General features: G+C 39.2%; 1 protein-coding gene across 3 annotated transcripts in view; it reads right to left on the bottom strand.

Moving 5' to 3' along the window:
* Positions 1-9,993, bottom strand: part of adad1 (adenosine deaminase domain containing 1 (testis-specific)) — a 53,718-nt gene extending 43,725 nt beyond the window's left edge. For 2 of the 3 annotated variants that reach the window (XM_039814344.1, XM_039814346.1), the window contains exons 1-11: positions 9,677-9,992; positions 8,559-8,744; positions 8,183-8,323; positions 6,651-6,821; positions 6,090-6,161; positions 5,364-5,489; positions 4,807-4,930; positions 4,432-4,599; positions 4,128-4,203; positions 3,803-3,959; positions 2,645-2,879 (exon numbers count right to left, since the gene is read on the bottom strand). In XM_039814344.1, coding sequence (XP_039670278.1) covers positions 2,645-2,879; positions 3,803-3,959; positions 4,128-4,203; positions 4,432-4,599; positions 4,807-4,930; positions 5,364-5,489; positions 6,090-6,161; positions 6,651-6,821; positions 8,183-8,323; positions 8,559-8,724 — 1,436 coding nt within the window. In that variant the 5' untranslated portion in view covers positions 8,725-8,744; positions 9,677-9,992. Of the gene's footprint in view, positions 1-2,644; positions 2,880-3,802; positions 3,960-4,127; positions 4,204-4,431; positions 4,600-4,806; positions 4,931-5,363; positions 5,490-6,089; positions 6,162-6,650; positions 6,822-8,182; positions 8,324-8,558; positions 8,745-9,676 lie in introns of all 3 variants that reach the window. The other variant, XM_039814345.1, reaches the window with a different exon arrangement.
* Between the last annotated feature and the right edge of the window lie 2,588 nt (positions 9,994-12,581).

Raw genomic sequence — 12,581 nt, 5'->3', positions numbered from 1 at the left:
CATGGGATTTACGACGCTGCACGATCTGTCATAGTTGTAGCGGTCTGCCATTAGCCTCATGGATGTATTAAGTTAGCCTCCACGGGGAAGCTAACGCCAGTTTAGCTAACAGCTAATTCGGCTAACCGCAAGCTGACAGCTTGATTCAGTCTGAAATATCATTAAGTCAACCTAACACTGGGAAAAGCAGGCTACAGCTAAATTAAGACTTTACAGTAATAATAAAGATAAGTATTGAGTGATTGTATTTTAAATGAGCACAAGAAAAGTAGAACTGACGTAACAGCTGTTATATATTGTAAAAGTCCCATGGAATGAAAATTTCACTTTGAGGTTTTTTAACATTAATATGCATTCCCCCAGCCTGCCTATGGTCCCCCAGTGGCTAGAAATGGTGATAGGTGTAAACCAAGCCCTGGGTATCCTGCTCTGCCTTTGAGAAAATGAAAGCTCAGATGGGCCGATCTGGAATCTTCTCCTTATGATGTCATAAGGGGAAAGGTTACCTCCCCTTTCTCTGCTTTGACCGCCCAGAGAATTTGGCCTACCCATGAGAGAGCGACATCATGGCTTTCAAATGAGCAAAGTGGCAATTGGTCAAGGCCACAACCCCACCCTCCACCCCCCCCTCCTCCTCAGACACAGAAATGGCACATCCTAAGGAAAGCTCATTGTGGGACTGGCTCTAGTGGCTGTAATTCTGCACCAAGGCTGAATTTTGGGAAAGAGACTTCAGATACAGTATTAGGGGACCACTAAGGTCTATATAAAAGAGACTTCAGATACAGTATTAGGGGACCACTAAGGTCTATATAAAAGAGACTTCAGATACAGTATTAGGGGACCACTAAGGTATATATAAAAGCATCCAAAGAGCACCATGTCATGGGACCTTTAATGGTTATTTTGAGGTTTAAGGGTCTTGTACATGCTGTCTCAGCTAGCGGTTAGCTGAATTAGCTGTTAGCTAAACAAACGTTAACTTTCCAGTGGAGGGTAACGTAATGTTAATTTTGTCACCAATTTTTAATTTAGTCTTGGTCTTGTGCCAAATGTCCTTGTTAGTTTTAGTCATATTTAGTCATTCATATATCTTTTTTTGTTAGTCAAGTTTTCGTCGACTAAAAGTCTCGTCATTTTAGTCTAGTTTTAATCAAAAGAGAACTCAATATATGTTAGTCAAGTTTTAGTCAAAACATTTTAGTCTTTTTTTAAATAAATTATTTCTGATAACCATTTCAGTCAAATAGTTATATAACAATAAATTATATAAAGTTATATAAATATCGACCCTCTTCCTTATTTCACCAGTAGATTCCTGTTAAACGACAAAAACAACCATTGAATAGGAAAATGGTATTTTACAATAACATTGAAAGCAGCACGAGACTGGCGAGGCGAGTTTGAAGTGAACGCAACAAATGTGTTGTTTTTCAGACAGCTGCAGACTGTCGTACGTCCCCCTGTTGGAATCCTCTCCAGTGAAATACAGACAAACTTTACACCGTTTAGCTGTCAGCATTTTAACTGTGTTTAATCCAGCTGCTAGCTAACGGTAGGCTAACGTTACCTGCTGCCAAGTATAGTGTTAACTAGCGTCCCGTGCAGCGATGTTTCAGTTGACTCTAACGTCCGTTTAGGAGCATCAGAGAGAAGCGCAGGCATTTAAGTGGTAACGAAATCTGTGTTGCTATTCGGACCGGTAGATAACGGTCGTTAAGGCACCGGTCGGTGCCGTATTAGCACCGGGTCTCGCTACCCAACCCTAGTAACAGCTGAATATTCTATCTCATGATGGAAAAGTAGAGACGATTGTAGAGGAAAATGAAGAGAGATTTTATCTTAGTTTTTATTTTATGCAAAACATTTTAGTCTCGTCTTTTTTCGTCAACAATAATGCATGTTAATTTAGTCTTAGCGTTTTTGGACATTGGCACAGTCTCGTCATCGTTTCGTCATCGTCTCAGCACAGTCTCGTCACAGTCTTGTCATCGTCTCATCCACTAAAAGGTCGTTGAGGAACATATTTAGTCTCGTCTGACGAAATAAACACTAGGCTAACGGCAGACCGCTACAACTACGACTGGAAGCGTGGAACAGATCGTGCAGTGTCGTTAATCCCTACAACAGGATTATCATCAGCGCATGCGCAGAACGGATCGTGCAGGCAGCACGGATTGTGTACCAACACGTGACCCAATTCAACTCCACCCCTCAAAGAATCGGAATCAAGAATCGATATGAACCGGAATCAAAAGGAAGAATCGGAATCAGAATTGTTCAAATCCAGACGACGCCCAACCCTAATCCCTACACAGCTGACTGACAAGGGAATTTGTCAAGCTGAGGAACACTGGCTACAGTTTCAACTTCTCACAGTTGGTAACTTGCCAATTACATTTCCAGGCTGCGTTGTTTCAACCTTAAAATTAATGTAATCAATGAATATGCTGTGATCGCACAGTAAGCTTTAAAGTGATTTTTGAATTTTAAATAATTGCAATCCAATCTCTTAAAAGTTTGAGAGTGGAAAACCCCCACCAAACAAACCATTTGCCAGCAAATATGAATACATGCAAAAAAAAAAAACATTGGTAGCTACATACGACACCCTACAGCCAAGTTCCTATACGGTCATCCTTACTGCTCTACGGTCTTGCCCTCCAGGCCATCCACAACCTCCACGGAGCTGTCACCTTCGCTCCAGTTGATACCGTAAGTCAATTGGCATTTATCGGCACTGCTAGTAGCCACAGAAGGTACCAGGCTGATGCAGGGCCTCATCATGCAGTAGAACATGGGCAGCTTGGAGGTGATCCCCTCCACACGCTGGCTCACAGAGATTGTCATGCCACGGATATCACTGCAGTCAATGTCACCTATAAGATTTAAGATTGTAAAAAAAAAAAAAAAAAATGTTCATATCTTTTTGCAAATACCTATGTACAGTTATACGTGATCACTGGATCATGTTATTTGTCTGATAGACTTCCTCTAATACTTTTATGAAGCTTAACCTTTTAAAAAGGGAAAGGTATTTTTCAACCTGGACCCTATTTTCCCACGTTTTTGTGTCTAAGTGACTAAATGGATATGAAATCTTTTTGAAATTGGTCCAGCATTGAGTAAGAGCACCTCAAGCTTGAGCCGCGAAACAGTCTGCAATGTAATCCTTCGGTTCAATTGCGCACCGTCAATATGTCCACTAAAAGGGCTTGTTTTTTCCAATGACAGGCTCAAGTTGTTATAAGTGTGTTTGACTACATTACGGACCCTACAGATAAATAAAACATTTTTATTTTTTGTTTTTGGGTCTAACCAAGTCTCACTTAAGGAGAAGTTTTGCTCTAAAATCTCATGTGGCCTCTTCCACATTGTCAAAATCAGCTAAATATTCAACCATGACATTGAAAATCTTTTAAATAACACGCTATGCTTTCTGTACTTTAACACAAATCAAAATAGGATCCAGGTTGAAAATCACCAGTTTCTCTTCAATTCTCAAATCAGGTTACCAGCACAAATCAGGAAGTTTAACCATTCGGATTTAATTGTCTGACGTATAGCTATACTGTCTCACTTTACAGTTATTACTGTTGTGACTCTGCTGTTGCATTTGCACTTGATGGTGATACACTTAACGCAATGCTCTTAATACAGACTTTGTAATTGCTTATGTGGTCAGGATTTGGAAAAGGTAGCACGGAATTGGAATAGGGTGGCTGCTTTTAAATTCTCTTTGCAGAAAAAAAACCCCCTGATAATCCTAGTCTAATGAGCATGACATGACTTGTTGACTTGCCTATGAGGATGCTTTGGACATAGACAGGCTCAATGAAGTGGCTGAGCAAGGCTCCCTGGTATCCTAGCACCTGCCACTGAGTGAGCTTGTCTGTGGCAGACATGCTGACCATCTTGGAGGGAGATTGATCAAAGGATGAAGAGAACACAGAGAACACCTAAAAGAAACAGATTAATTTGTAGTTATGCAGCGATATTGCAGGTAACCGTTGCAATGCTAATTATATTACAACTCCATAATACATTTACAAATATACATCTTAACTTGTGTTGCATATATCATAAAAGCAACATCCCCTACATGAGAGAAAGTAACAGTATAACACCTTTCCCTCCACTGAGAGGTGGAGACTGATCTCGTTGTTGACCTGCCATGCCGAAATGGAGAGCGGATTCAGGCGCCTGAGAATAGAGCACAGAGCTGAGGAAAGAGCATTGCATTTGTAGAAACTTTATTCGTCCTACTTTTTCCATAGTTGGCATTTTTGTGGCTCTTACAAATACCTATCTGCTAACAAACACACCCCCCCCTTTCCCTTACTCGCGACCCTGAATCTATCACACCACTTGATCTGCTGTGCCTCATTAGAAAACAGCAGTGGGAACCTCTAAGTTGATAATTACACTCACAGTTTAGAAGGGATTGCAGCACCCTTTGGCAGTTGGTTCACATAGAGGTGGAGGGTAATGCCATCCCTCAGGCTGAGGAGGCCACTGCTGCTGTTCTGCTGGAAGATCGACTTTTTTGTCAGATTGGCCGTTTTGCTGAAGAACATCAGCAGGTGTCGGTACAGAAACCTGACAGCAAAGCATGAGATGGGCTCATTATGATGGAACATCTGAAATATGTTCAGTAACAGTGTCTGGAGTATCATAACCTTACATGGAGCAATAATAGTAGTGTATCAACACATGCATCACAGGATAATGAGAAAATAGTTTGTTTCTAGACATAACATGACCCAAACTATCCAATATACACACAGGGTCATGTTTGCAACTGACCTCATAAGGGATCTCCTTGCAGTTACCACTGCATGTGAATCGTGCACAATCCGTCCACTCATGGAGGCACTCTCATTAGTATTGAAGTTCCCCGTGCCTAGAGCGACCACCTCAAAAACACCTGCTATAGAGCAAGAGTAGTTTTGTAAGTGCACACACACACACCTCTAATGGAACTAGAAATACAATATTGCTCCTTATTATACAGTATGTAGTATTATTTATATATATATATATATATATATATATATATATATATATATATATATATATATAGTATGCATAATGCAGTCAACAAAATACCATGAACAGCTGTACAAACAATACAGAAAGTGCAATACTACCTTTGTATAGCTTGTAAGTCCAATTTCCCATTAGTTTTTTGTTGCCTTTACACTGTGTCCACCAATGTCAGATTAAACAATTGTTATTGTATACAATATGATTCAACAACCCAATACAAAGTAATTTTAGATGAAACTACCTGTATTGTATAACTTTTTACAAACCAACCATCAGACCATGATATCCTCCAGCTTTTGTGAAAGCTCACTTACCATTCTGAATAATAAATGCTGCTGTGGTGCCCGCACAAGCAGAGAATTCTGGGTGGCTGTTCATCAGTTTAGTGAGCTGATCCTTGACAGCTTGTGGAATCTGGAGGTTGACAGAACTCGTCCTTTCTGAATAGCAAGAAGGATAATACAGATAAATGAACTGGGCTTTCTTTCACTAATTTCATTACAGACACCCTGAATGAGAAAGGTATGTATAGTATAGAGATATGCATATTCTACAGTAGTGTGTGTTTGTACAGTATTTCCTGCAATTGCCCTTTTTGCTTCCTACAGTATGGTCCTCAATATTTCAACTTCCTCGTTTTTGTTTCTTTGGCTGAACTGTGGAACATAGGTTTCTAAATTATGGGTATAATAATAATTATGAGATCAAAGTGCTGACTTTAAACTATATCCAACACAATCAATCATTCAAGAGATACAGCCAGACTAACCCATGGGTTTTTAAGGCCAAGCAGTGAAATATTTTTCACAGACAAGTCAGTCAACATAACCTCAATCCAAACACTTTTCATCCAATATGGAAGTCAACCCTGAATGTAAACCTCAATGTCAGCAATTTGAACGTCAATGTCTAGTTTGAGAGAGACCGAGTACTGAGCCAACAGAACAAAAAAAATATGCAACTGTCCTAATGTTTGCCATTTAGCAATTAGGACATCCAAGAGAGTGAGAGAGTCCAAAAAAAAAAAAATCCACCATTACCATGAATGGCTCTACAAGGATGTATGTCAGAGATGGAGGGCTCCTCTTTTACTGGCAGTGGTGGAGGGACATCTAGGAAGGGAAAACAGGCATGGATATCAATAAAGATGAGAGCCCCCTTAATACACTAAATCTTTTAAATAGGTTTTAAGAGTCATTGCTGAGCATTTTCAATAATCATCCTCTACCCGCCCATAACTGCTTAAAATGAGCCTGTATCATGTTTTTAGGCATTATTCTGTTATGTCTAAATCTTTATAGATTTTAATTCATCTTTACAAATGTTAACAGGGTGTTGTTGTACAAGAGCATGTGTGCCAAGGCCAACCTAATTGTTTTGCTTTCTAAAATACTCAGCGAATTCTCTTTTAAGAGTTATCTGTCCACAATGTCCAAAAGCAGCAAGAAACCTCTATGCTACTACACTTTCCTAAATCTCTCTTTTTCTGAAATGATATCTTCATCGTAGGTGACCCAAGTCTCATTGTACCAGCCAGCAAGAGGAATCATTTAAGTCTGCTACAGAAACACATTGTACTTTGATCAGCATTAGACCCTAACCTGATGCTTCAGGGAGGACATAATTCAGATTCTCCAAGGTGGGCAGCAGTTCCGGCAGAGCGAGCTGAGCAGCTTTGAGCCGAGCCTCCTTCTTTGTTATTCCCATACCGGTCTTGTACTCGACGCCATCAATCACGACACAAAAGGCAAAATAAAACCCTTGTATGTTGCCTGAAAAAACAAGAGATTGGGTACAAATCCTCAGCACGGGCTGTAAATGTGTCTTTTACGTCAGCCACTAGTAAGCAGTCACATTTTGGGAATCATGTAAGGAGATGAGCCTGCAGGTTTTATCCTAAAGCTAAGTTGCCACTACAAGACTTTCAAAGTCTTCAGATCCCTGTACTGTTCACACTACACAACTCACTGTCTTGTTGTTGTCACACTACCTGGCTGCTTTTTGTTGTCTTTTATGATAGTAAACTGACTTATTTAGTTTTGTAATAGGGTTTTGACAGAAATAATAAAAAATACCGGAGGTCTCCCTGGGCTTTAGCAATTTGTAACAGGATTTGACATTTTGCAGACAAAGCAATTATTGGCAAAGTAATCAATAAAAAATAATTGTTTATTCCAGTTCTAAAACAAATGCTTCTGAATTACTGTAATAATGAATGACTAATTATGACAGAAGTCATCAATAATCACAAGCGCCAGATTATAATTTGATTACAGGCAACTTACATCTTTCGCATAAATTTGTCAAGTATAATCAATCAACAAGCTTTTATGGACCAATAACAGTAGTAGAATTAGAATCAGAAAAAGGTTTATTGCCACAATAAGTACACTTGTGTGGAATATGCCTTGTTTAATGGTGCAAACATAAACAAACATATTAAACATTAAAATGAAACAAACAAATACGTAAAACCAATAAACGGCATAAGAAAAGAAAAAGGCTGAATAGGTTGAGTGCAGAATGTGCAAATAATATACACTCACCTAAAGGATTATTAGGAACACCCTACTAATACTGTGTTTGACCCCCTTTCGCCTTCAGAACTGCCTTAATTCTTTGTGGCATTGATTCAACAAGGTGCTGGAAGCATTCTTTAGGAATGTTTGCTGCATACCTCGCTTGTTACGAGTGGTTATTTGAGTCAAAGTTTATCTTCTATCAGCTGGAATCAGTCGGCCCATTCTCCTCTGACCTCTAGCATCAACAAGGCATTTTTGCCCCCCCAGGACTGCAGCATACTGGATGTTTTTCCTTTTTCAGACCATTCTTTGTAAACCCTAGAAATGGTTGTGCATGAAAATCCCAGTAATTGAGCAGATTGTGAAATACTCAGATCACGCTCAAAGTTGCTTAGATCACCTTTCTTTCCCATTCTGACATTCAGTTTGGAGTTCAGGAGATTGTCTAGACCACACCCTTAAATGCATTGAAGCAGCTGCCATGTGATTGTTTGATTAGATAATTTCATTAACGAGAAAGTTAACAGGTGTTCCTAATAATCCTTTAGGTGAGTGTATAATATGTGCAATGGGCAGACACTGCACAGACATGCTGCGAAGCTTTACTGTACCTGTAGTCACCGTCTCCTTTATTTCCAGGTGAAACTGCAAAACCTGGGCAAGCTGATGGAGCAAAGACACAGCATGCGTCTCGCCTTGCGTGTATTTGTCAATCAGCACTTTAGGTGAAACTGTTGGCTTGGCAGCATGACCTTAAGTAGTGAAATAAGAAAAGTGCAGAATAAAGTGTAACTACAAGATTTGTAGGCCTGTATTTGCTTGTAGCAAAAAATTAAATATTTAACAGCCCTACAACAGAAACCAGATCTCACAGGGGACAATGCAGTCTAAAAGTTATCTGAATTAGTTATTAAATTAATTAACACTGGTGAGATGTTGCTACTAAGAGTCATGTGGGATTCAAGCAAATCATATTCTGAAACCCACCACGTTCAAATGTACTTTCCCCTTGTTGGTTAAAGACATCGTTGCTAGGATGATTCAATGTAGCCAGAGTTTTGTATGATTCAGTCATCGCAGGTAAATTCTTCCTGAGGATTTGTGAAAAAGAGGCTCCTCTGGAACCTCGAAATGATCCCCGGCCTGGAAACATCCTGAAACCTTCCACGGTTACTGAAAAGAGGAGGAAAAAAAACAAAACAAAAAAGGAGTGATTCTGACAAACACAGACATGTTGGGTTAACCATTGAAGACATGGGGGTCCTTAAAAAGGGTTCAAGGGCATCCAGTTAATTGCCTATTCTGAACAGCTGTAACTACCTAGGTTAGCAAGTGGTATAAGTTATTGCATATTCAAAAATATGGTAACAATACAAATATCCTTATATAGCCTATAGACATGGGTTAGCTGCAGAGATGTAGTTAACCCTGCAATTTACTACAATTTGGGAGATTTTCCCTTGTCATCAATAACAATTGGCTAGCAAAGTTAAGTAATGTAATGTTAGTTTAGTAGTTTCCAAACTTTTTACATCAAGGACTTTTAGATGTTCTTACAGAAAGTGCATTAAACGCATGTTTGGAATTGGTGATAATAAATGACCCCCTTTGGGCTGGAGGACCCCTTGGAACTCCCTCACTCCCCGCTTTGGGAACCACCGGCGGAGTTCAATATATTGGTAACTTGACCTAAGCGTTGCCATTTGGACACTTGCTTAGCTAGCTAGCTATATGTCTAACGTTAATTTCGCGCTTTCTATATTTCTATAGCCTACCAATATGAATATAACTATATGTTAAAGTTAACAGTTCCTTTGACTTTCGTTAGGGACGTACTGTAAAGAGTTAGGAATTGTATTTATTTAAACGCCTCTAACGTTTAGCCCTCACGTTTGTAGGAAGATAGCTAGCTAGCTAGTTAGACGTTAACGTTAGGCAGTAATAAAGACATCACGCTAGCTAGCTAAACATCGAATTTCCTAATTCACCACGCCCAGAATTGATGCCGAATTTTTAGTGGACGATTCATATTCAACAACAAACCCCAAAAGTTGTTATATTCTACATCTGAATTGATATTTAACCGTTTCAAAGCCGCCTCTTACCGTTTACGTGAAGTTCTTCTAATTCTAATTATTTTTTTTTTCCTTCTTCTTCTTCTTCTTCTTCTTACGTAAAACTCCTCGTTTCGTCTTACGTGCGTTGGCGGTGTCGTTTGAAGGCGGCGAGCGTGCTGATCGATTTTTGGTTTCAACCGTTTTTCACAAGTTGTAATAAAATATCTAAGACGTTTTCTAACCACCCTAAAGGCTAGTTTATTTCAAACGTGCACATATTTATTAACATCCGTATTAGTGAGTAGGAATTTCTCCTTTGCCAAGATAATCAATCCACCTGACTAGTTGTGGCATATCAACAGTATTAAGCCTACACAGGTGTGCTTTGGGCTGGTCACAATAAATCTCCTATTATATGCAAATAGAGTAGGTAGGGCCTAATCAGATGGCAGAAGTAGCCTATTTGAACAGACATGGTTTCTTAATGAAAGCTGTACATACATGTCTTTTCATCTCTGCATGAAGGAAACAAAAACTGTTGCTTAGGTTATGAATGAGTTGCAACATTTTATTTCTGACCTGTTAGCACATTTGACCTGGAGTCAAGTCACTTTTTAGACCCAAAATGTTTAAAGGTTTTCTTCCATTGAAAATTAGTGTAAGTAGGCCTATTATGAAACATTTAAGGGGAGGTAATCAAAAAGGGGCTTCCTCTCTCACCTTCCGCCCCCCTCGCTGACACGATGAAAGTTGTGGTATAGCGGTACACAGGGGCAGCTTCCTCCTCTCAGACATGCATTCACACTCCGTTTCCTACTCTCAATATCTGCAAACTTAATGCATCTTAACTAAGACTAAAATATGTTCAGTTGAGTCATTTTGTTTCTGAGTCCCTGCAAGTGTCCTGTTGACAGGTTTTGTAGTTTCGGAATTTCCCTTCATCCGAATCACTACAAATAGGTCTGTGCACTGGCATATTTTGTCACCTCATACTAATATTAATACTGAGGGTTTTTTACACTTTCCCCACTATGTTACTTTTAGCACATTGTTTATAGCACAGTCTCAGGTAATGATAAAAGGAAAATAAAAAGGCGTGTCACAGAACATTTGGCATAGTATTTTCACTATTTAGCAGTGAAAATACAGTGAAAATATGGGTGGGAGGATAAACAAATGAGTTTGATAATGCTAGTGTGCTGACCTTAGTCATTTCATTTATTTCAATAAAATTCAACAAGGTTGTTTTTTTATTGCAGTAGTTGCTCCCCCAGTATGGTTAATGATTAATCATAATATCAGTTTACATGGGGTGTGGGGCATGTTTGGCTAAATGGCGGCATGACAGAAAAAGTATGAGAACCAATGCTTACATGGTATAAGTCCATTTCCCCATTATATAACTTTAGCTGGTATTAGCTGAAGTGCTGCAGTGCAGTGGTTGTGAGGGGGTGGCTGCCTGTGGTCAGGGACTTGACGGACCTCATGCAGGCAACTGCTACAAACTTAACTTTGTGTACAGTACAGGCCAAAAGTTTGGACACACCTTCTCATTCAATGTGTTTCTTTATTTTCATGACTATTTACATTGTAGATTCTCTCTGAAGGCATCAAAACTATGAATGAACACATATGGAATTATGTACTTAACAAAAAAGTGTGAAATAACTGAAAACATGTCTTATATTTCAGATTCTTCAAAGTAGTCACCCTTTGCCTTTTTTGATAACTCTGCAAACCCTTGGTGTTCTCTCAATGAGCTTCATGAGGTAGTCACCTGAAATGGTTTTCACTTCACAGGTGTGCTTTGTCAGGGTTAATTAGTGGAATTTGTCCCCATATTAATAAAAAAGCAAAAGGTAGCTACTTTGAAGAATCTAAAATATAAGACATGTTTGCCTTCAGTGAGAATCTACAATGTAAATAGTCATGAAAATAAAAAGGAAACACATTGAATGAGAAGGCGTGTCCAAACTTTTGGCCTGTACTGTATGTTAAAGGGTCTTTATGAAAGGCTACTGGCTTCTGTGTTTTCAATTCCCCCCTTGAACAATGACATACCTCAACCGGGGGCAAAGATTATCAATTACAAGAGTGTAACAGTGAAATGGAACAAGCAGCCCACAGCCAGCGAGCAGTGAAGGTCACCACAGGAACAAACATGGTTTTACACCCCCGCAGATAGGGACAGAGTTTGAGTTGACTTCTCTGAACAGTCACACTTGAAAAGGGAAAGGACGCTGTCTGAAATGAGTTTGCACGCTCCATCCTCCTGTTAATCTTCCCATAAGCAGCTAAGATAAAGGAAAAACTTGAGTCACTCGACTTTGAGTATGTGTCCTTAACCTCGACCCAGTGTTCTCATTAATGAAGCTAGAGGTGAAGCTGTTTGTTGTTTGTTTTTCTTATTTATGGGGGAGAATTCTCCAGTTAGTTTATGGTTTACATGTTTGCAGAAACTATTTGTATTTTGTGAATGGTCCCTTTCCACATTTCTTTTTAAAAATTCATTTTGGGCATTTAGCTGGAACTCTATAGACCTTTGTAATAGAGTAAAACAAGAGGAACAAGTGTAAATTGTAAAAAGAAAATAGACATAACTAATATGTTTCCGCAGGACATGTGCAGTTAACGTGTATGCAAATGATGACCTTTTGATAGAGTAAAAGCAGAGGAACAAGTGTAAATTGTAAAAAATAGACACAACAAATGTTTATGTTTCCGCAGCACAAATGTGCGGTTAATATGTACACTAATGACGAAGGTGTAATTGCTCAAGAGAGAAGGTTAAAAAATTTATCAATCTATTGTGGGGTTGTTGCTTCAGCATGGAAAGATCACAACAGCCTCGATCGGAAATGAAACCCTTAACTCTGGAAATATTTGCTGTTATTAATAACTTGGTGCACGTCTGCACCCTCTTACCAATTTGGAAAAGCTAAACCCCAACAGA

This window comes from Perca fluviatilis, chromosome 10 (genome assembly GCF_010015445.1).
Source record: "Perca fluviatilis chromosome 10, GENO_Pfluv_1.0, whole genome shotgun sequence".
Lineage (NCBI taxonomy): Eukaryota > Metazoa > Chordata > Actinopteri > Perciformes > Percidae > Perca > Perca fluviatilis.
Note: the sequence above shows the minus strand (reverse complement) of the source record. Positions and strands in the feature narration are given on the sequence as shown.